Consider the following 24,750-nt stretch of genomic DNA (forward strand, 5'->3'; position numbering starts at 1 on the left):
ATTTTTACTGATTTCGTTCTCAAATTTTGGTACCTTTGATATTGCATTTGTATCTCGATGGCTGTGTTCGTTGAGTAGTTGTGCATTTGGAATCATGTGTTTTCCATTGGGGAAAAAATCAATTTGTTACTGTTGATATTATTAGGTTTTGTTTTTTGCGGTTTCACAGCAAAAGAAGATTTAAAAATGATTCAGTTTGACAACACTTTTTAAAATGGAAATGGTGTTTTCGATGTTTCTTTTGAAGTGCAAGTGAGATAATTTGATAGCATCATATGAGAATATACTACCTGCATTATGGTCTGTAAAACCTACTCCACCTACGCCACACAAATTTTGACTCGGTTCCGGTCGGGGAATCAAGCTCATTTCAATTTGATTCAGGTACATAAAAAAGCTTCAACCTCGCTTCAACACCACATGTTAATGTAGTAGTCTACGAACAAACCCCCTCCTTGAAGTTTTTATACTCTGTAACTGACCTTACACAGACGTATTCTCTTTTGATAGTCAACTATTTTGATAGTCAACTATTGAAAATTAGCTTAACCCTGGTCTGAATTTCGCTATTTTTTTTGATAAAATATTTTGGCAAATATTCAATTGTATCAACTTTCAAATATAGAAACTTGACTACTGCGGATCGTTTTTTTGGCAATTTCTTACTGTACTATATATGGAATACCAAAAAAAACAAGGCTATTTTCAGTACGAAAACCTGAAACTACTTCTCAATACAGGGCTACATGTTTTAACAAAGAAAATGTGAGTAAGTTGTACGAAAATCTTGCAATCATTCTAAATAAAAAGAAAATTTAACCTCATATGATATGGAAGCTTGAAGAAACTGGATGTACAACAGTGACCAACCCTCCAAAAGTAGTTGCAACCAGAGGGTGCAAACAAGTTGGACTGGTGAAATCGGCAGAGAGAGGACAGTTTTTTCACAATGCTTGGTTTCATTAATGCTTCTGGTGGGACCATTCCTCCTGTATTTGTGTTTCCTAGAGTCAATATCAAGAAATTCATGTTACAAGGTGGTCCAAAAGGGTCACTGCATGTAGCCAACCCAAGTAGTTAAATAACTGAAAAGAGTTTCTACAAGACCATGATCCACTTCATTAGATATGTGAAGCCCTCTGAAGAAAACCCTTGTTAAGTACTATGTGACAACCATTCTAGCCACATAACAATTAAAATTGTCAGCCATCGCCTCAGCCGCTGGATATTTCTGTTTATGGAGCTTTTAAGGCTCGATATAGGGAGGCCATGAATACATGGATGTTATCTAATCTCGGAAGAACAGTTTCCATTTATGAGGTAGCTCAATTTGCCAACACAGCGTATATTGCTGCATTTTCTTTGGAAAACAATATTTCGGAGTTTCAAAAAACTGGTGTAAATCCATTTAATGGATAATACTTTCACTGAAGATGATTTCTTGACATCGTTTGTCGCTGACAGATCTATACCTGAGCTCCATAAGTAAGTATAGGTCTGTCAGTGGCAAAAGCTGAAGTACTAACTGATAATGTTCCTGGAATAATTGCTGAATTTCCGTTTACCAGCGATGATCCCACAACTTCTGCTGACATCTCGTCTTGCTCCGCTCCACAAATAACAGGCTCATAATCGAATCAATTAACTATATTTTTATATCCTGAATATATTCGACCGTATCCAAAGGAATTGCCTAAAGAAATTCTAAAGATCCAGAAATATGAAGAGCATGATAATAACTGACACTCCTGAAAAGGATGCATTAATATAAAAACATTAAGCTTAAAAGGAAGTTAACAACAAAATTATCAAGATGAAAACTTCTGAAAACATTTAAAATCACGTATAGTTTGTAAAATTCTCTATAAATTCTTCTATTAATTTTGTAAAGGCTTTTAAATTACTAATCGAAATTAGTTCAAATTGAAATGTGTTTTAGTTTTATTCTTTAAGGAAGTTTTGAATATTTTTTGTAAGCTTATTCTGTTTCATCATATGAATTAACCTTCAATTCCACATAAGAGTATTCAAAATCGAGTATAGTTTAAAATGAAACAAAACAATTGGAGTCAAAGAATCAAAAATAAAGTTTTAGATTTTTCCCCATAAATCTAACAAGATAAGTAAAATGGTAAATGAAAAACAAAAGGTCAAACTTACAGACGATTTATAACTTGGTAAATTTCACAGAAAATTTAATTCAATTTTGTTAAGTAACCACATATAAATATTTGACACATCATATCGTCTTAAATGTAACAAATAAAATTACTAATAGCTTTTTTTTCAAGACCTCTGTATCTCATGAGAAAGAACAAATTTACATGAATTAATATACATATATTTTTTCATGTTCTAGGTAGGTAGCTAGGTATAAATCCTTTGTATTGATTTTGCTGACATTTTCATGTGTAAATTTACATATATTTGTATGTTCATATATATATGTATATTAGGGTGATTCAAAAAAAAAATTTTGTCTTGCAAACAAGCTTAAAAGTTTAAATTCAATGTAAAAAGATGCCAGTTAAAAGTTGAGCCCTTAATATTAATATTAAGACTGTCCGCATCGCGTTTTTCTATTTTCCGTAAGAATAATATGGAAAAATTATTCTCTGCACTTTTTGAATTTTATTGCTAGTATTATTATTATTATAAAAAAGAGACTTTTACTTATTTTTGTAGAGAATCGAACGCTCTACAAAAAAGGTCTCTAATAATTTTTTGATAAACCTAATAGTTTACAAGTTATTTAAGGCCAAAGTTAAATTTATCGAAAATTTTAAGGTTTTTGATGCATTCCAGCAATTTTGATGGTTTTATTGGAACAAATCACTCAAAAAATTCATGTTTATTTTAAATTTAGTTACTTAGACAATCATTGCTAATAATTTTTTGCAATAATGCGACTAGTGAAACTTTTGAAATTATTTTTAGCATCGATTAGCTGCGAAATCATAGTCCATCTTTTTTGTTTAAACTTATTCCCTAACATTACACCTAACGGCGTGCATCATTGATATGCTTTGTCAGCGACCTTGACCTAGTATTCGTGCATTCACCTTAATGCACCGTTGTCCGTAATACGATACCCACCAATCGTGGGAGCTTATGATTGTATGCTGTTTTGCTGATTTGACAAAGAATGGTCGCGCGTGTTAACTAACGAGGTGTTAACTAACTATGTTACCGACGAAACATAAAAAAATTTCTTTCTGATCGGTCAATCAATAATGAATTAATTTTTCAGCTATAATTTTGGGAATTTAAATGAGCATTTACAGACTATTGGATGAACAGATAAACAATTTAACATAATTTGTATTTTCATACACAAAATTTATAATAAATATTTAGACTATTCGATTTTTCTTTGGATAACTACCGAGAATTATTAGCAATGATTGTCTAAGTAACTAAATTTAAAATAAACATGAATTTTTTGAGTGATTTGTTCCAATAAAACCATCAAAATTGCTGGAATGCATCAAAAACCTTAAAATTTTCGATAAATTTAACTTTGGCCTTAAATAACTTGTAAACTATTAGGTTTATCAAAAAATTATTAGAGACCTTTTTTGTAGAGCGTTCGATTCTCTACAAAAATAAGTAAAAGTCTCTTTTTTATAATAATAATAATACTAGCAATAAAATTCAAAAAGTGCAGAGAATAATTTTTCCATATTATTCTTACGGAAAATAGAAAAACGCGATGCGGACAGTCTTAATATTAATATTAAGGGCTCAACTTTTAACTGGCATCTTTTTACATTGAATTTAAACTTTTAAGCTTGTTTGCAAAAAAAAAAAAAAAAAAAAAAAATGTTTTGAATCACCCTAATGTATATCAATATATCACATAAGAAGAAAAAAGAAATAAATATGTAAATATTCCATACCTATATATATTTCAACTTATGAACATTGTTGTTGTAAAATATTCATTTGCCAAATTCAATAAATTCAACCCTCTTTTATATATATATTTGAATAAGTTGTTGCCTGACATACATAACGGAAAATTCAATAGAAGGATTATGTTTTGAAATTCCAAAACTCTTCTATTCAAACTTTAAGTAAAAAGTTCGCCAGGATTTAGGGTTTAGACTTTGACCCTTGAGCATAGGTTATTATTATTTTTCAATGTTTATATTTTGTATGATGAATTAGAATATGAATAGTTTATAATATTAAGCAACATTTCCTAACTTTTTTCTCAAAATTTGTTTTCAAAACTAACAGATATTTGGCGTAAAATACATAAAATACTGATTTTGGTTCACTGTGGCGTATGAGTAATATTTGTTTAAATCTGTTTTAACATTCATTAACTTTTAACATTGAAAGAAACGACCTTTAAATACAAAATTCAGAAAGAAGAATCGAGTCCTCTTTACCACTTTAAAGGGTAGCCAACTTCTCACTAGGATAAAGAGGCGGCCTTGACTATAGTCTCTTAAGCACATCGTCTGCAGTCTTTTCACAATCTTTCTATGTGGAAAGTATTTTTTTTTTTTTTTTTGAAAAAACCAAAATCCAAACCCCGATCACAGTGATTTGTGTAATCTTGATTCGTGTAATGCCTTTTTCTAAATCTCCCTTGAAGTTCATAAGGCTTGCCAATATCAAACAGACGGCCCTGCCTAAAAGGGTTGGATTCGAATTTAAAACCCGTCATCACAATAAAATAGGGGATAATTTATTCAAATCTCACTTAATGTCAAACAGGTGTGCATATATTTTGTTTTGTTTTAGTCTCTCAAGAGATTACACGTTTAACCCTCAGATTCAAATTTCTCCTATTTTTCAAAAGGTCTCAGAGTTTTCCAACAAAAAAAAGAATATCACCTTAATCTTCAAATCGATATCTTAACGACTTTATAGCCTTGAGGTTTGTGATAAGGAAATAACAAAAAATTACTTTAGGAAATGTGCAAAATGATGCTTTATCTCCGTTTGAAAATAATAAAATAAAAATAAATAGCTTTGCTTCCATGTTTTAAAAATCGAAAGGTTTTCCTTTAACTCGAGTAAAAAATAACCCGATAGACCGCCCGCCAGGTGGATTGTGGTAGCTTTTATAAAATTTCCCAAATAAAACTTTTTTGTTCTATTTCTTCTGCGATAGAAGGTACTTTAATTCTCATGAATTCGATACTTTCACATGCTGTAATATAAGTTCCTTAGCATAGCGCAGAAGGGTATTCCCTAATGGGTAGTAGAATCTTCAAAAGCTGAGGAAGAAGTAAGAGGTCAAAACACCTGATATAGTGATATAGCAAAAAGATGCGGGATTTATTGCAGCTGATGGCAAGTTTTCTACTTCACAGTCCCCAACTTCCTAATTTTCGATTTTTTGTACCATCTCAAGGATAAAAGTATCCTTTGGAATATACATACATACATATGTATATATAATATGCAAGTATACTTATCTTACAAGTTGTTTTCTTTTTGTAGGCCTTTTATTTGCCTATATACACTTTTGACTCTTTGGGCCAGAGATTATGGTTCATTTAACAAGAAAGCTATTGATTTTTACATGCTCCCTCCATTTAAATGCTGTGGTTTTGATGGAAGAAGGGAAGTTTTCGGAGGGGGAAGGGTTTAAGAAATATTCCGACAATGGGCACACGACCAACAACAACGGAGCACTTTTGGTGCGGTCGCATGATAATAAAGTTTAGTATTTTCATTATTTATTTGAGGATGTAGACAGACATCATTTTGGAGGAAGGACGATGAAGATGGTTTTATACAATAACGACGACGACGTCGACCAAAATGGGATGATTGGATATGAACATCCAACCAGAAGTATCATCAGCAACACCAGAAGCACAAAACCACCGCCCGCAGCATCCAGTTGAAGAGACTAATGGGCATATCGTAAGAGGGTCGTTTGCAATGTTAAATGAATTCGAAAAGGGATTATTTTATTTTTATGACTGGCAAGGGATAATTATATCAGTATTTTATCGAGTTGATTTATTTATGTATACCTTCTTATATTCACCTAAATATTCGTATATAAACCACAACTATACGAAAAAATATTAATGTGGGGTTAATTGATGCAGAATACTTAATAGTTGAAACATGAGTATTAATAAGGAATTCAAGAAGTTGATATTTCCTGTTAAACCGAAATTTAACATAAGAACAATGTTGTTGATTTTTATTAAGGTGATTAAAACATTTGGAGAAAGAAGAAAAGGGTTGAAGGTGATTAAATTACTTGAAGAACAAACACTCATCATGGCATGGGTCAGGAATTGTTCAACTTGTTAGTGATACTTTTTGGGTAAAGTATTAGATCTTTAAATATGTCCACATAATTTATTTATGTTTTTACCAAAGCGTCATTCTAACTTAATAATATTTTACGAAAAAGATATTTGTACTGAAAATGCAATTCCTCTTCTTATTTGGAATAGACCCTAATTTTGACGGTTGTCATCTTTTGACAAGTAAAAACTGTGCCATTATTAAAAAATTACACAATTTACGGTACGAAAAGAACAACGATGCCGTGAATTTCTTTTAACACATAACAGAAAATTTAAGTCACTGTTCGCAAATTGCAATTTTGGAGAAAACTGAAATCGTTTAATTTTTCGATCATTTGTCTGATACCGTATTTCATTGCAAATACTTTCTTATTTAATATAAAAAAGAGGCTGATTTTCGATTCAAAAGTCCATCCAATTACTCAGATACGCAGACATAATTGGAAGATCAAAGCGTAATGTGGAGCGTTTTTGACCATTGCGACGGAAGCAAAGAAGTAGTAGTTTAGTAGTCAATGAGGACAAAACCAAGTTTATGCTATCTTTAAAAAAGGACATTGGACAACGACGTCTTGGACAAAAATGTCACCATGGACAGCTTTAACTTTGAGGTAGTAGAAGAATTTGTCTACCTAGGCATCCCCATACATTCAAGCAACGACACCAGCGCTGAAACCAAACGAAGAATAACTTGCAAATCACTGTTTCTTAGAACTTAGGGGGCAATTAATCAGAAAAGTCCTCTCTAGAGCATCTAAAATCATCATCTATAAGATACTCATCATCCCAATTCTCATTTATGGCGCTGAGGCCTGGACCCTGTCAAAGAAAGATGAGTGCGAGAGATGCTTCGAGGGATAAATTCTTCGGGTGATTTTTGGTCCCGTACGCATAGATGGAGAATGGAGGAGAAGATATAACAAAGAAATGTGCGGGCTGTACAGCAACACTAACATCGGTTTAAATGGCTAGGTCATGTAGAATGGACATCAACGCTCCAGCCCGGAAGGTCTTCGAATCCAATCCCGAGGGACGGCGCAGTAGAGGAAGACCGTGACTCAGGTAGCGCACGCAGGTGGGTGAAAATCTCAACCAGCCTGGCGTGAGAAACTGAAGAAAGCTAGCTAGGGACCGAGCTGGCTGGAGACGTATGTTAGTTGAGGTCCAGGTCCGACTTAGACTGTAGCGCCACCTTAAGTAAACAAGTAAGATATTAGATCCACTCTAATAATAGAAAAAAATCTAGTCGAAAATCCGTTTTTACAAAATTTCTGTAGAATTTTTAGCATACTTCTTACTTTGTCTAAGAAAACTTTCAATTACATTTATCAGATGTAAACAAAATTTTTTTCAAATACATATTAATTTTGTACCACGCCAAAACGTATAATATTAAATTTCACTTAAGCTATTAAACCGATATTGGTTGGAAATATAATTTAAGTTAACCAAATTTTTCACTTTTTAAAGTTCTTTATTACAAAAAAAACACCCATTCAATAATTTTGAAAGTCCTATCTGTATCTTTTGGCGTTACTATTTGTAAAACAAAATCAATTTGAAGGAAAATCTCTGCCAGTTCTTTTGATATGGTTGACGAAAAAAAGGCATCCCGATCGTGCACTCAAAAATCTCCCACAAACCTTCCATTTAGATTATAGGGAACGTAAAATCCCAAGAAATGCATTGGCTCGTGAGATTTTTTGGTTTAACCAAAATGTTTAACTTTTTCTTAAATTACTATGGTAGAAATACCACCCACCCAATTTTCTTGAGAGTCCTTGCTGCACTATTATTATTATAAATTAATTTTTAACAATATTTATTTGAAGTCGATACCTCTAGAGATTCTTGAGCTATTGGTGACGAAAAAAACTTTGCGGACGTATGGACGTACGGAGGTACAGACATCTCTCTTAAAATCTTTTATTTTAACTATAGGGACCTTGAAACGTCGAGAAATGTCAAAATTTTCAATTCAATTCCACAAATCGGTCCTAAGTTTATAAATATGTTCGTTTTTAAGGGTATTTTTAAAAATTCAAAATCCGACATTCTTGTCAAAATTTTTGTAGTTTAGAACATTATGTCTTGAATTAAATCAGTTTTCACATTTTTTGTTAAATTATTTTCTTAAAGACTCTCTAGTCCAAACAATGGCCTGAACGTTGTTTTAATGAATGTTTTCAAAACCCTTTAGTGTGACATTAAATGAAAATTTGATTAGTTTTTCAAACAATTATTGACAAAACAAACTAACATTTTTTTAGTCGTAGATTGTTATGACTTTTTAAAAAGTGTTGATATGCTCTGAATATATGTACAGTTTTGAACGGATTTATATAAATAAACTAATATCATCTTATTACTTAAAAATGTTGGCATTCTTCTGGAACTGTATAAGTTTCGGTTGATTTTTAAATATTAAGACGCATTCATAAACGAAAAATTTGTATCAAAAAGAACTATAATGGAAATTCGATTTTCTGTTGTTTTAATGTATTCCAACAAACTTTGAGAACTCTTTTCATTAAAATCGTTTGGTTAATTTCAAGACCATAACTGCATTTGAATCAAATAATTTCAAGACCATAACCTTACGTGATCATTTCAATTTCAAGTCGAACTTAATTCAAACTGTTTTTAACATCAATATAAATATTTTTACTGTAGTTATCACCGTTTATTGTTACGTCGCAATGTTGGATGGAAGAAAATGATAATAATAAATGAAAAAGATTTGAGAAGATATTTCAAATGCAAACAAAATTGTCTCAAATGAGTTAAATTTCTTAATAAATACTCGTACTTGAAATTAAGTACACAATTTAAGTCAATTTAATACTATTTCGGACTCATTTAATTCGTGAATCACCTTTCAAACTGATTTTCGTAAAATATTTTCACATATAACTTTATAGTCTTGAACTAAAAATAAAAGGTTTTACTACTAACTTGTTTGTATATTAAGTAGGGGAGGGTACGGGTACGAAAGTAACACGGGACGGTTGTAACATTGAGCTTTAAAAACACTCCAAGACTGTATACGTTCATTTTAAATGTAGAAATCTTGGCAATTTGGCCCTGAATGCATCCACAAAATCCAAACGTCAAAGTACTGAATTGTGATGGATAAAATTGAAAACGTGAAATTTGGGTTCTGTTGTACATTTTTGTGTGTGTTATTTTTCATTGTTTTTTTTTCCGAATAACATCGTTTTTAGAAAGTGGTAGCTTTGTTATTAGTTATTTTTTCTTTATTCAATACTGTTAAAGTTTTTGTGATCGAGCCGATAGATGTGGACTGTTATAACATTTTTTGGGTGTACGTTTGTAACATGTCTTTTTTAAAACGCAATAAAACTTTTCATCAAGCGAACTGTTCATCCGCTCAGAAAAGAAGCAGGGACCCCTGAAAGCTTCACCGATGAGTGGAAGAAGGGAATTATTGTCAAGCTCACACAAAAAGAAGATCCAACAAAGTTTAAAACTGGAGAGGAATTTGCGTTCTACAGGCCGTTGCTAAATAGTAGCAAAAAACATACCGGAATGCATCAGAGAACACCTTGGGGCCGCACTCGATACCAAACAAGCTTATCTGCGCTGGAACTTGTTTATTGATCATATCAACACCCTGCCGATCATTATTGAACAGTGCGCTGAATATCGATCACCACTACACCTGCTGTTCATCGACTTCGATACGGCCTTCGATGCGTTAACAAGCAGTACGTCTTCTATTGTTTGTCGAACCATTCCGACCTTGGTTTCGGAACGTATTCGACACCTGACCCTGATGAACTACTTGATTGTCCTCTACGACAACCGAAACTTCCAGGCGAGTTGGGCTTATACCTACATATGCTAGATCGGTTCTAGCAAAGTCCTACTCCTACTGTTTGGAGGGGGAGCGTAAGCCTCAACCCTGGCATGAACCGCCTCCAAATCCCTACCTAGCGCTACTAAGTCAGCCACAGTATTTGGCCTCGCCAGACCAAGTTGTGTCTGATAGAAAGGAGTCAGATTCCTTTGAATCATTGACAACTTTCTTACTTCAGAAATCGGTTCCGAAAGCCTACTAAATAAATTTTTCATCGTAGCCACATAGACCCCGATGGACTCATCTTGACCTTGTGTACGATGCCTAATTTCTTCTAACAACCAATCGTCATAATTTGGTGGCAAGAACTCCAGTTTCAACTCACTGACAAGTTCCGACCACGAATTAACCGACGCTCTAACAGCCCTATACCATATAAGTGCCTTCCTTCAAACAATTTCACCGTGGACCTAAATAACTGATTTTCTGAAATCCTGCGTGACTCGCATTTCTCCTCAACTCATTCTAAAAAGGCGTTCACCGAAGCTTCACATCGTTCTCCTGTGAACTTTATCTCCCACTTATGAATAGGTTCAAATCTCTCTTGTTGAACCAAGACACGTTCAACCGTCTGTTTTCCCAACTCCAAATTCTCCCTACTTTCTCTATTCCTTGCCTCTCCTAAATTCGTCGATGAACCGGCAGCGATGTTCATTGACCCACTAGACTGATGTCTGTTTTTGACATCGCTCCTTTGCATCTTTTCTGAGGAGAGGCATTCCAGAAAAACTAATTGCTATTATTAAAGCAACATATGATGGATCTAAGTGTCACGTTCTGCACGATGTTATGTTATCAGATGATTTTGAAATCCGTGGTGGAGTCAGACAGGGCTGTATTCTGTGGCCAATATTGTTTTTGTTGGTGATAAGCGGAAGGTAGCGGAAGGATGCAATGGACTTTGAAATCGTATTTAAAGCACTTGGATTACGCGGACGATCTTTGCTTACTTTTTCATAGGATTCTTGAATCTCCATCAAATGGCAACAATTGTGGAGAGAGGAGCAGAAGTTGTGGGGCTGAAAATTAATTCCAGAAACATAAAAATAATCAGCCTCGAAACACAAAAATGATCAGCCTCGAAACCCGATCATCCTCTCAAATAGATATTTCCTAGCAACCTTGAAAGAATGGCATCGGCAAAGCAAAAGCGCCGAAAATTTGAAGGACTGTTTCGAACAAATGTCGAATCTTCTTTATGCGTGCAGCACTTGGAAGATTACTTCAGCCATTACAAGAAAGCTGCAAACCTTCGTGAATAGATGTCTTCGTAACATCCTAAGCGTTTTCTGGCCAAACGGTATATCAAATGGGGTCCTTTATAATTGGACAGACCAGGAACCTATAGACTCTATAATACGTAGGCGTAAGTGGCAATGGATTGAACATACACTTCAAACATGTAACGACAGCATTGCAAGCAAAGCAATGCAGTGGAATCCGCTCACACAAGAAGCCCAAGGCACAGGACAGTCGAGGCAGAATCAGCGTCATTAGGCAAACGTTGGAAAAAGCTGAAACACATCTTCGGAAACTGTACACGATGGTGCGTAGAGGTAGTAGATGGCCTACGCCCCTGAAGGGGTTCCCAACGAAGTTAGTCGGAGCCATTGCATCCGCCGAGCGAGAAAAGCTTATAACCACGTACCTTGCTGTTAATGCTACATGAAAAACAGTTCCTCGACTATTTATATTTCCCCTAAAAAAATACAATCTGATTTTCCTTAAAGGCGGACTTATCAGCAGCATTGAAGCAGCTAATAAATCAGGATGGATGAAGTTGGAGTTCATAAACTTTATAGAACACCTTGTCAAACATACCAATACCTCCGAGAGCAATCGAAAAGTGGTCCTTCTTGACAATCACATCTCTTTCTTCTAGTTGTTAACTTCTGCAAGGAAAATGGCACTGTCCAAGCACCGATCTGCCTTAATTTTGAGCTTTGGAACGCGTTTTTTTAATACAAAATCCGAATTCTTATATGTAGTTAATCTTGAAATCTGATTGACATAAAACTAAAAGGTATAAACGTAACTTTTATAGTAAAATAATTCCAATTTATTTACTAACTCGAATAGCTCCCAAAAATGGTTAAGGATTAAATTTTGTATTTCAATCACGTAGGCGTATACGTACTATTTTCATTTTGCATAGCGTTCTATGGATCAGAAGTTGATACAATAATACTGAAGAACACCCAAAAGCTTAAAAAAAACTTCAAAATAAGTTACACCAAATGTCAGCCTCTGCCACGAACTTAATTCCAATCCTTTTCTATGACCCCTACAGGACACATATCTATAGCTAAGCTGTTTGCATAAGAAACTATTAGTCTCAAAAATATACATCTGAAAAATAGTTTAAGACTAAGTTTTTAGCTAAATACCTGACTTAAACCAAAAAAACTTAAAATCAAGAAATATAAGGAAGAGTTTATTTTTAAAAGCAACTTAACCCTATATAAAACCCCTTAAGCTTCATTTTGTATTCCTCTCCTTTAAAAAACACTTTAACTCTCGCTTTTATGCCAAGAATAGATGCAGGTACCTATATTCTTCGAAAATCCGGTCAAAATCATCAAAACAGGGTGTTCAATTTTTAAAGAGATAAAATGAGTTATAAAAAAAAAACAAAATGTTCACAATGAAGCTTTCGTCATAAAGATGACAAAGTTTAACTCGTAAGGTTTATTGAATATTCTTGGATTATTTAAGAGTTTCATATCATTAATATTTGGTTGTTTGTTTTTAATTTTAATTTAAAATAAACATAAATTTATCAACACTGAGTGTGCAACAAAATTGTGCTTATAATTTATTTTTTAAATTTAAATTTTGTGTTAAAATTTTATTTAATTCGCTAACTAATGCTCGAAACATTTGTGTGTCTTCGAAACACTTTGTAAAGCATACATTTTTGTTTGTTTTAAGTTTTAGTTTAAATTTTTAATACTTAAAAATGAATTTGTGTTTAAATAAATTTTATTAATGAATTTTTGTCTGTGTTTTTTGGTTTTTTGTTTAATTTAATTTTAAATTGCAATTTAAATGTTTTGTATATTAATTTCTTAATTTTCTAATGTTTAAGTTTCATTTTGTTTAAATTTGATTAATTTGTTTGTTTGTTTATCAATTCAAATAGACATTTAGATTAATGTGTTTATATTATTTATATATATATAAATGTACGTTTTTTAAAATTAGTTTTTGTTGGGGATTTTTTGTTTTTGCAAAGAAAGGGTGTTTTTTACGAGTAGAGGAATTTATTTTAATTTTTTTTCTTCATCTTTTAAGTATAAAAAAAAGAAAATCACAAAAATTATGTAAATATAAATATTTTGTTTTTATTAGCTTATCAATTTTTGTTTTGTCTCATTTTTGTTTAATTTTAAATATAAAAAATGTTCGTGTCCATCGCTTGGGAAATTAATGATGTTTTCATATATATTTTTATTTATTTTTTTAAATATATATATATTTTTTTTTTGTTTCTTAAATTAATTTAAAAATATACTTTTTTTTTGTTTTATATTTTTTTTCTTTGTGATTTGTGTTCAAGTCCCTAAAAGTATGTTAAATATATGTTTTGTTTTTGTTTACTTATTAATTTTATCGTGGCATCGTTTGGGATTTTTCGGTTGTGTTATTTTGTTTTTTTATTTTTAATAAATAGAAAGAGTGGTGTTTTTTTGTTTTTCTTTGGTGGTGGTAATTAATTTAAAAAAATTATTTAATTTTTTTCTAAATTCTACTACGGTGTGTGTTTTATTTTTATCAGTTGGATTATTTTAGACACCCTGTGCCAGACTCTCCTTTTGTAGAGCAACCATTGACTGATCCATTGGTTGTGGCAGAATAAAAGGTGAGGCTAACATCTGAAGTGGACTGCTTGACAGAATGGAGAATTGGGGTGACGTTCTGTGTGAGTCAAATATATAAGGGACGTTTGTTCTATATAGAGAGCAATAATTGCAAATGCAAACAAAAAAAAAAGGTTATAGCTTCGATGGTACTTACTCAGCAAAGCCGGCGGCCGCTGCTGGATTTCGTACAGAGTGTATGGCTTGTGAGTTTTTGGCACGGGCTAGGAGGGTCATCACTGTGCGTTTGGTGGGATTCATTCCGGAACGTGGTACACCGAGAAGAGGTCGTTTGCGTCCAAGTTGACCAGCTTTGTTTATTGTTGTTGTAAGAAAAAAAACGATACAAAAATGAAATGTGTTTTTTGTTTTGTTTTAGGAAACCTCTGAGGAGTGACATGTAATGGAGTATTTGAGTTTCTAGTAGAAACTTTGAAACTTACCAATATTGATTGACTTGACACCGCGCAACGCTGGATGCAATAAAGCTCCTGGTGGATCGAGTAATGCCAGTGTGGATGTTGTCGTTTCAGCCTCACTGGGCATGGCTAATGTGGACTGTGTTTGTGGTAAGCCTGTGACTGCTGCGACACCTGTTGATGGTTTAAGAATTCCGGCCATTCCGACAGCTGTGAGTTGTTGTTGAATTGCTACAGCCATTGCTGATGGATGAACTGACGAGCAAAAATAAAGCACGCAAAATTACGATTTAAAGTGTTATAAATTAAGTAAATAAGCCAAAACGAAACAATTAAAATGGCTATCATAATTTTATATATAATTTGTTTTATTTTAAAGCTTAACCGACTTAAAGCGTCAAACTGCGATAGTGGGGCACTGGTTCTAAACAATGAGTTTTCAAAGAAGTGTAACAGTAATATAAAATATAGCATAAATACAAAATTAGAAAGAGACTTAAATTCATTAAATAGTTCAACATAAAATGAGAAGTTTATTGGAGACAGAGTTTTGAGATAAGTTTTCCATGCCTTATTTCTTTTGTAACGCTGTAAACGCAATTATTTCGTGTACCAAAGCTAGCTAAAGCTTATGTATATTTCTTGATTTCTTTAAAGGTAGATTTTTTTCTAAACAATTTTTAAGGATATTATAAAAATTTGAAACTGCTTCGTCAATATTAGAAAATATTTCAGAAATGATTAAATCTTCAGATAACAACTGGAAATTAGCTCTTCTAAGGTTAATATTATTAAACAGTCAAAGGATCTGCTGTGTTCAGTAAGATGATTGTTTAAGTCCAAAAAAAATGTCCAAGGGGGGGGATATTTATCTATATTAGTAATTCCTGATCTGGATTCTAGAACAAGAGTGCTAATAGGTTAGGTTAGGTTGGAGTGGCTGTCCAGATGTCATTGACACACGTAGACCTCAAGGGTCCATTGTGATACCACTAATGAGGTTACTCATGGGAGAGTAATGAATTCAAACAAACCATTTTGTACTTTTAATAAAGTTAGAGAGACGTTTTGTGTCAATCGTTGCCAGTTCACTGGTGTTATCGAAGAAGGGATTACCGAGAAAGTAATTCCTTCTAATGGAGAGTGCTGGAAATGTACATAGAAGGTGTTGCACTGTTTCCTCTTCCTCCTCGGCCATGCATCTTCTACAGAAGTCATTTGTGTAGACCCCTAGCCTCAGAGCATGTCTTCCCATGAGGCAGTGTCCCGTTATTACTCCAATTGTAGAGCTTATACTTTGTCTGCTCAGTGATATCAAGCTTTTTGACCGTTTTAAGTCAATACTTGGCCATATTTGCTTGGTTGCTAGGCAGGTGATACTTTGTGACCATCTAGCATTTGTTGTTTCTAGAGCATATTGCTTGAGAAGATATTTGCATGTAGCAAGTGGTGTTCCTATGTTATGTTTTTGTCTAACATGAGGCAGAAGTGTTCCGTTTTTGGCGAGCTCATCGGCTTTGCAATTTCCCGGAATGTCTCTGTGGCCCGGCACCCAAATGAGGTGAATGTTAAACTGTTCCGTCATCTCATTCAGAGATGATTGACAATCATGGACTGTTTGAGAGTTTGTGAAGACAGACGCGAGAGATTAAAGAGCGGCTTGGCTGTCTGAAAAGATTCGTATAACCTTACAAGATATAACGTTTTCTTTGAGCCAGGATAGTACTTCTTTAATCGCCATTACTTCTGCCTGGAACGCACTACATTGATTGGGAAGTCTATAGGATAGACTGTGATTCAGTTGTTCCGAATAGATACCAGTTCCAACTCCGTGATCGGTCTTTGAACCGTCAGTATAGAAGTGTACCGCATCGTCTTCCAGGGGTCCCTCTTCTTTCCAGGAGGGTCTTGAAGGGATGGACACATGGAATCTTTTATCAAATACCATTTTTGGGGTGGTATAGTCTAAGCGATCTGGGATAGATCTGAAATAGTCTAGAATAGTAGTATGTCCAGTATTGTTACTGGTCCATTGAGAGGTGGCTCTAAGCCTTACACATGAGTTGGCAGCCACCTTTTTAGAGAAGGTTTCAAGTGGTGTTAGGTTTAAAAGCACTTCCAGTGCAGCGGTTGGTGTTGTGCGAAGTGCTCCTGTGATGCACATACCTGCTGACCGCTGGACTTTGATGAGCTTATTTAGATTTACCATCTTGTCCAGTGCGGTCCACCATACGAAGGCTCCATAAATGATTATCGGCCTGATTACCGAAGTGTATAGCCAGTGGGTTATTTTTGGGGAGAAGCCCCATTTAGATCCTATGGCCTTTTTACAAGTAAAAAGCGCTACAGGTGCCTTTTTGACTCTTTTATCAATATTTGCCTTCCAATTTAGTTTTTTGTCTAAAATGAGGCCCAAATATTTAGCTTGATCTGAAAAGCTTAATGGTATTCCTCTAATCTTGGGTGGGCTAATCTGATAATCTGAGGAATTTTATATCTTCTCGAAAAGAGTATTAATTCTGTTTTGTGTGGGTTGACGTCCAATCCACATTGCTTAGCCCATTTAGTTAGCCTGTTTGGGGCATTTTGTAGGAGTTCCGAGAGAACTTAGGGGTGCTTCCCAGATACGGATATCGCAAAGTCTTCGGCATATGCAATCACCTTAAAACCATCTGCTTCCAATGCTGTAAGTAGGTCGTTTACTACCATGTTCCATAAAAGAGGCGAAAAGACTCCACCTTGGGGAGTGCCTCGATTTACCGGTCTGGTGGTAATAAAACTTCTCATGTTAGAAATTATTGTCCTGCTTTTGAGCATGAGACTTATAAGATCTATGAGTGACTTCTCTAATTTCAGCTTATCCATTGCTGTTGTGATCGCCTGGTAACTGACGTTGTTGAAAGATCCTTCAATATCTAGGAACGCTACCAGGTTATATTCTTTGTATTCGAGGGAATGTTCAATAGTACGTACCAGCGAGTGAAGTGCTGATTCTACTGATTTTCCCTTAGAGTAAGCATGTTGAGCTGTGGAATTGAGACATGGTTTTAAATTATGTCTGATAAAAATTTCAATCAATCTTTCCAAGGTTTTAAAAAGGAAGGATGATAGGCTGATTGGTCGTAGATCTTTAGGGTTAACGTGTGAGGGTTTCCCTGCTTTGGGAATGAAGACTACTTTTGCCATTCTCCAGGCTTTGGAAATATATTTCAACCTTACACAGCTTGTCAGAATGATTTCCAATATTGGAATAATCATGTCTGAGCATTTTTGTAGTTCGGCCGGAATGATTCCGTCTGGTCCTGGAGATTTATATGGATCAAAGCTGTCTATGGCCCATTGCAGTTTTTCCCGCGTTATTAGATCAACTAAATCGCTTGTATAAGCTAAAGACTCTGATGTTAAGTCATTGATATTGTTAGAACTACCTGGAAAGTGGGTGTCTAATAACAGATTAAGAGATTCTTCATCTGTGAAAGTCCACGTGCCTGCTTCTGTCTTTAAAGCACTGGGTATTGTTGGACTTTTTGAGAGAATTTTCCTGAGTCTTGAGGCTTCTGAAGTATTTTCTATTTTACCACAAAAATGTCTCCAAGAAGACCTCTTACTCTTTCTTAATTCTTTTTTATATTGAAGATTGAAGTGCATGAAGATCTCATCGATACATTTAAGGCTTCGGTGAGGTGATTTACAGAAAGGTCTAGTTCATCTTCACTGGAGGAGCTTTTAAGAAGGTTGTGATTAAGCAGTTGTGCTAGTACTTCCCTATAACGCTCCCAGTTAGTATTCCGGTGATTTCGAAATCCCGTAGATGTATTTGCTACATCTTTGAGCTCAAAGAGTGCTAATAGAGTCAGAAGAAAATACTAAATGGAAAATTACATTTTTTGAGTTTTTAATACAGCTTGTTTAGTATAAGTCAGTAAGTAGGAAGTGAAGAAGAAAGAGAGGCTTTAAGGCAGGATTCGTCTTCGGATCGAATCTAGTAAATATGTGGTAAATTAAAATCACCTATAAGTAAAATATTTGTGTCCGAGCAAACTGATAGGAAGTTCTAATGCCAAGGAGAGTTCGCTATAAACAGACTCTAAACTTTTTGGAGGAGTATAAACGTTTAAAATGAAAAAAAATCTTAGTCTGTACCCATAACTTTACAAAGACCAGTTCAATTGATAGTTCAAACGAAAAAGATACAGAAGACGAGAAATGTGTATTTTTAATGCTATGAGAACAACTCCACCTAAATTCTTTGTATTACCAACATGACGATCATTTCTGTAAACTTGGAACTCTTGACTGAAAAGTTCTGTGTTGGAAAAGCTTGAATTAAGCCAAGTTTCTGTCAAAACGAATACGTCGCGTCGTGTGGAAATGGTTGTGAGTTAAGAAAAATGTCAACAGTTTTACTACGAAGTCCCTTACTTTTTAATAGAAGATGGCATGCCTGTTAAGTTTTTTGACTTCTGTTCCAAAGAAACACATCATTTTTGACTTTGTGGAAATTCTTTGACCAAAGTTTCTGAGGGCCATATATTTGTTTTGCAAATGGAATCGAAGAACGTAGGATTCGTTACTATTTTGAAAGAGGAAACAATGTTATTTGGTTTACTGATCTTAGTACACCTAATGGCTGAGCTACAAGGTATGCTCTTGGTTGATACTTTGTGCGAAGTTATATCTTCTGGCATTGTATTTAAAATTCATAGGGGCTTTAATAGTTGACAGAGGAGCCATTTTGTTGAAGCTTAATGTCAAATTAGCTGTCATTAATTGAGTCAGTTTTTTTTTTGAATTCATAATGGACAACTTGGGGGTTCGTAGTACCCGTGGCATAATGGTTAGCGCGTTGGACTGTCATGCCGGAGGTCTTGGATTTGACCCTGCCTATGCTATCTAATTTTTTTTCACGGGTACTGCATCTTGCGGGAAATTGAGAAAATCTCTAAGAGTAATTCTTGTCATGAAAAAGTGCTTTCTCAAATTAGCCGTTTGGATTTGGCATAAAACTGTAGGTCCCCTCCATCCCTGATAAAAGTACTAGCACACAGAAATGGTTAAGAGTTGTAAGTCACTAGGCCGTAGTTCTCTCTCTCTCTCTCGTAGGGGTTCGGCATTTAGAAACTAACCCAAAAACAGTCTTTTGAAAAAACGCAAAAATTATTCGACCTAGAGATGAGGCCTATTCTTTAGCGTAAAAGGAAACTAGTTGATATTGATGTAATAGATAGTCTCAGTAAAGATGATAACAGACTCCTTTGTCTACCCGCACGGTAGTGGCCCCGTTTCTAAGAAAAAGTGCATCAAAAATACGACTTTTCCAAAAGTTGAAATAGAGAGGGAAACCACTTCAAATGCATTGCATCTTGACGATAACTATTAGCTGATCTAAGATAACGTTTTAACAGTCGTATAGGTAGTAGGATTTGTCTTGTAGATTTTGCCGAAAACAAGTACTTTTTATGGTTTTTAAACTTTTGGGACCACTTGAAATAATTATCGTCCGAAAGCCCTTGACTCTCTGATTGCGATTCATGAGAGACGTCTAGGTAAACGCATTTTCCCGCCGTCGCCGATAAGGCGTGTTTTTTGGTGTTTTTGGACTTTTGGGAAACCGCTAGACTACTTAAGATCGAATGCGATTAAAATCGCGAGTTTTTAAAAATGAATGCTTAGTAATGGGATTTCGAGGAAAAGCTGCTTGTATTTTGTGTAATTAGAAAGATAATTACTCCAATTGTTTGTTTGTTTGTTTTCGACTAAAAATTTATTAAAACAAAACTAGATTTTCAAACTAAACTATTTATTTATATGGAAAAAATTGTTGGTAATATTCAAATTTTAAAAATGTTTCAATAATTCAACTGACAACTTTTTTGAAACAACACGAAGACCTACAAACATTTTAAGCAAGACAAATCGGCAGACGGGTGGAAAGTTATCAGTGTAGGTGGCATTCAGCCTACTTCTTTTCTGGAGTCAGCCTAATTGATGCTCCAGAGTCATGGTAAATATTATGTTAAGGATTCTCACCACCACAGAAGTATATTTTAAAAATACATAGATAGGCTTTTAAAATCATGTGCATTTTTGTTAACATGCATTTAAAACATTGTTCGATCTTTTTCATATTTATCCATATTTGCGCTTTCAAAATTAAATTCCACACCACTGAGCTCAATAATGCTCATCATATTATTCATTTTTCCTAACCAACTTTTGACCTATAAACATAATTTCTAATAAACGACACAACTTACTCTATTGTTGTCAATAATTATTTCAATAACAGACTCATAATAAGTCATAACTTAAACACCACTTTATGTTTAATTTATTCTTTCATTTTAATCTTCAACAAGTATGTTGCCATTTATAATCGTTGTTCGTTCTATACATATGCACTTGACAGCTTGGATAACGATATAGAAGGTTGTTTATAGTCCACAAGCATTATTAAGTGACAAACCCAATCTTCATACACTTTCTTCCAATCGACAATATTAATACGATAATTGAAATCACTAAATCAAACTCAAATACCATACACACCCGAGAACATTGCTTTTCCCTGCCAATATAAAGTCACATAAATTTAACCTCGCACCACCATCGCATCATATCGCATGGCATAGCATCGCACTTGGGTGATGGGGTCACTTAATTAAGGTCAAATACCCTCAAGAGGAAGTTATAATTTCTCAAGCCAATTCTCTTACCTATACATAACACACAGAAATAGAGATTGGAGACTCACCTGACGTCGTATTAGTCGCCGATATGCTGTCTGCACTTGATACTGTCGTGTGATGGTGACTGTCATTATTCGTACTCGATTGGTTGCTATCACTTTTATCGGCTGTTCCTGAGCAATCCATGCCCAGTGCTTCGAGATCCGTTCGTTCGTCGTTGGATGTGTCCATATCTGTGACGCCATTCGGACTGTTTTGATCACCTGCTGGGCCTTGTGTTGGTGTTGACGTAAGAGCTTGCATTTCCCACATTTGTTCCTGTCTGATATCATCGTGATAGTCCTGCAGGTGGATAAGGAAAATATTGAGAAAAAGATTGTAAGAATTTTTCCACAAATAAACATTCCTCTACAACATAGTCTAACATACAGTTTCATATATCAAATCAAATTTTAATCACAGTCACTCATATAGCCACCTCTTCACTTCCAGAGACACGGAGGATCACACATGTTTTTATTCCTCAGAAGGAGAACATTTTCCAAATAAACAAGTTCCCACCCGAAGGACACAAAACATCCAGCGCCAGCACAGGTACTCGTCCCTACAAAACTTTACCCCCATTCGAAAGATAAACAAATTTTCACAAGTGTCCTGTCCTGCCCAGCCAAGCTTAGCCCAGCTCATGTCGTCCCATTTCCATACCTAGCACCTACATATAGATACATATGGATATGTGGAAAGGTTTCATATTAAAAAAAAGGACATTCTGCGTAAACATTTTTGTTTGTCCAAGTGCACATCGCATCGCGTATGTTGGAAATGTGCTTCTTGTTGTTCCCATATCCTACACATATACACTCCCACATATACTCACATATCTTGTTATTCACAATTTAAAGGACCTTAATAATGGGAATACCTGCCAGGCGTGCATTTAATTTTACGAAGAGATGCACTTGTTCCAGTTGGTATAATTTAATATTGACTTAAGCTTTCTGTCTGTTCAAAACGTACATATTATGAACTATTATTTTAAGACAAAAACAACATTTGCACAATGAATATACGAGAAAAAGAGATTAAATACAATAATTGTATTTACCTCTTGAGCTTTCAGCATAGATCGGAGGAATATTCAAATTCAAGAAATACATTTAAATTAACGCGGTTGATTGATTGAGTTGAGAAAATACATCATGATAAAATACAAAACTTCTTCTGAGGCTATTTAAACAGTAAATGATTAAACTGTATTTTGGTTGTTTAGGATAAATGTATGGTTTTCCAATAACAGGTTTCATACTAATATTTAAAAACTCATTTGCTTTTGTGTGTCCTAGATTACTTCAAGAATTTCATCCTTAAGATCTCAAAGTCTATGGTGTTAAATCAATAGATCTCAATCGGTAATTTTAATCGAGTAATGGCGTAATTTAAAACTGAAATCTTAAAAGATGACAGCTTCAAACGTGACATCGCCCAAGTTTTCAATCGCCCAAAAACAATAATACCTTTTTTAAGCTGACCACTTCTAAAAAAGTAAAATAGTTACGATATGCGGTATAATTAAAAACATTTTCAATCCTCCAATAATTCGTCAATTTTTATTTCACTGTTTTTGCCTGTCAGGGGAAAAGGAGTACAATTTTGAAAGTGTGACTTTAATGTTAATAAGAAAATAAATGTGAAAAGTATGAAGTTTCTGAAAAATCCCAAGCTTAGATTCTTAGAAATTTGATCTTTAATGTTACAAACTAAAGATGTATGAAGATTCGGTTTAGATTTAAATAGAAAGTTGTTGTTATTGGTCTAAGTTGTCAAACTTTAACATTTCTCGATATGTCTAGGTCCCTAGAACTCTTATGATTGGAATGCATTTTTTTCGTTGGCCATAGCTGAAGAACCGGGAGAGATATTGACGTCAAATAAATTATATTTTACAGATAGTAACATGAAAAATTTCAGAAAGAAATGTTTATAAATTAGATGGTTCTTTTTCCAAAGAATTAAAAAAAAAGTGAAAAATTTTGTCGACTCAAAATATTTCTTAAATATAAATATTGTTCACCTCGAACCTCCAAAATAGTATCATTTATCAAAGAATATTTTTTTGGCATGTTTTAAAATATGAGCATAAGGAAATAAAATGCACAACTGGGTCATGCTCATGAATTCAAAGAGTCTGTTTAAAAATAATGTCTGTATTTTTAAGCTTAAGACTTTAATTTCTTAAAAAACCTAAATTTTTATTTGAAAGTCGATAGAACTTTTTTTTTTTTAATTCCTGTAGGAAGTTATTGAAATAGGTCGGATTTGTCGAATTGAAATTTTCACATTTCTTGACGTTTCAAGGTTCCTAGAGCCGAAGTATAAAATTTGTAGGGATATGTCTATGTGTGCGTCTGTACGTTGGTCCGTATGTTCGCTTCGTCCATTGGTAAAAAGCCAGAAGAGATATCAACATCAAATAAATGTTGTAATGCAGAAAGATGCAGAAAGGGCTCTCAAGAAAATTGCGGGGAGGTTTTTTTAACATTGCAGTTTAAAAAATAGGTGAACATTTAGGTTAACCCAAAATATCTCACGAGCTAATGAAGCTACTTGCCCATACTTTTTCGGGAATTAATGGAATTCCAGTAGAATTCTACAAAAATAGTACTGATCAGTTAAAAAATTACCTTGTGCTGTTTTCAATAGATTATAAATTGAATCATATTTGCCGAACAACTTCAACAAAGCAGTTATTTTTGCTTTATATAGGAGTTGAGACAATACCCTGCCAGAGTATTACAGAGGAATTTCTATGCTAAACACCTTAAGGAAGATTTTTACGTCAATTCTTTATGACAGACTTTCCAAATGGATCGGGGACAGAAATCTACTGAGCATATTTTAAGCGGGATTCCGTCCGGGCTTCTCAACAATGGATCATATATTCGCGCTTTCCAGTATTGCCAATAAGTCGATTTTAAAAAAGAAGAAATTATGCAGCTGTTTCGTGGACATCAAAGCAGCTTTTGACAAGGTCAACAGACAGGCTTTGGTGTACAAACTTTCAACGCTGAGAATTTCCAGAAAATTTTTGTTGATGTACTTTAATTTTCTTGTCTCATCTTGTGCATCGGTATGGGATCGGTCCGATCTTTCTAACTTGTTTGAAACAATGGCAGGTGTTCCCCAAGGCTGTATTTTAAGTCCAATTTTATTTGCTTTATACATTGATGACATTTGTGATATACTACCTGGAGGAATACTTTTTGCTGATCCAAGTGAAACTCCTGCTCTATGCTGAACTTAGTCTTACTCGCTGACAACTTCTCCAGTTGCAAATCAACAAACTGAATGCCTTTTGATATAAGTAAAACAAAAGTTATGATTTTTGAAGCACATCAAAGAAGGAGACGTCCCGAAGAGAGCTGGTCTCTTAATAATGTATCCATTGAAGTTGTAAAGAATTTAGGTACCTAGGAGTTTTAATTACGCATAACCTAAATTTTTCGAAACACGCAGAAAAAAAAGTAGTGATGCTAAACTGGCTTTGAGTGTAATGTGGCCCAAGTTCTTCGCTAACCAGGAAATCGATCTGGTGTCAAAATATCGCGTTTTCCA

The 24,750-nt window shown here is 34.3% G+C and overlaps 2 protein-coding genes across 2 annotated transcripts in view; one reads left to right on the top strand and one right to left on the bottom strand.

Moving 5' to 3' along the window:
- Window positions 1–12,052, top strand: part of LOC129949882 (KH domain-containing, RNA-binding, signal transduction-associated protein 2) — a 186,282-nt gene extending 174,230 nt beyond the window's left edge. The window contains 1 exon segment of the mRNA XM_056061594.1: window positions 11,901–12,052. Within this exon segment, the coding sequence (XP_055917569.1) occupies window positions 11,901–12,052 (152 nt within the window).
- A 1,197-nt stretch (window positions 12,053–13,249) lies between these two features.
- Window positions 13,250–21,825, bottom strand: LOC129949888 (uncharacterized). The gene is made up of 5 exons (XM_056061607.1): window positions 21,757–21,825; window positions 21,204–21,480; window positions 14,474–14,704; window positions 14,188–14,341; window positions 13,250–14,088 (listed from the first exon to the last, which is right to left on the bottom strand). The coding sequence occupies exons 1-5, from the start codon at window positions 21,823–21,825 to the stop codon at window positions 13,959–13,961; spliced, it is 861 nt and encodes a 286-aa protein (XP_055917582.1). The 3' UTR covers window positions 13,250–13,958.
- Between the last annotated feature and the right edge of the window lie 2,925 nt (window positions 21,826–24,750).

The sequence above is a fragment of the Eupeodes corollae genome, chromosome 1 (assembly GCF_945859685.1).
Source record: "Eupeodes corollae chromosome 1, idEupCoro1.1, whole genome shotgun sequence".
Classification (NCBI taxonomy): domain Eukaryota; kingdom Metazoa; phylum Arthropoda; class Insecta; order Diptera; family Syrphidae; genus Eupeodes; species Eupeodes corollae.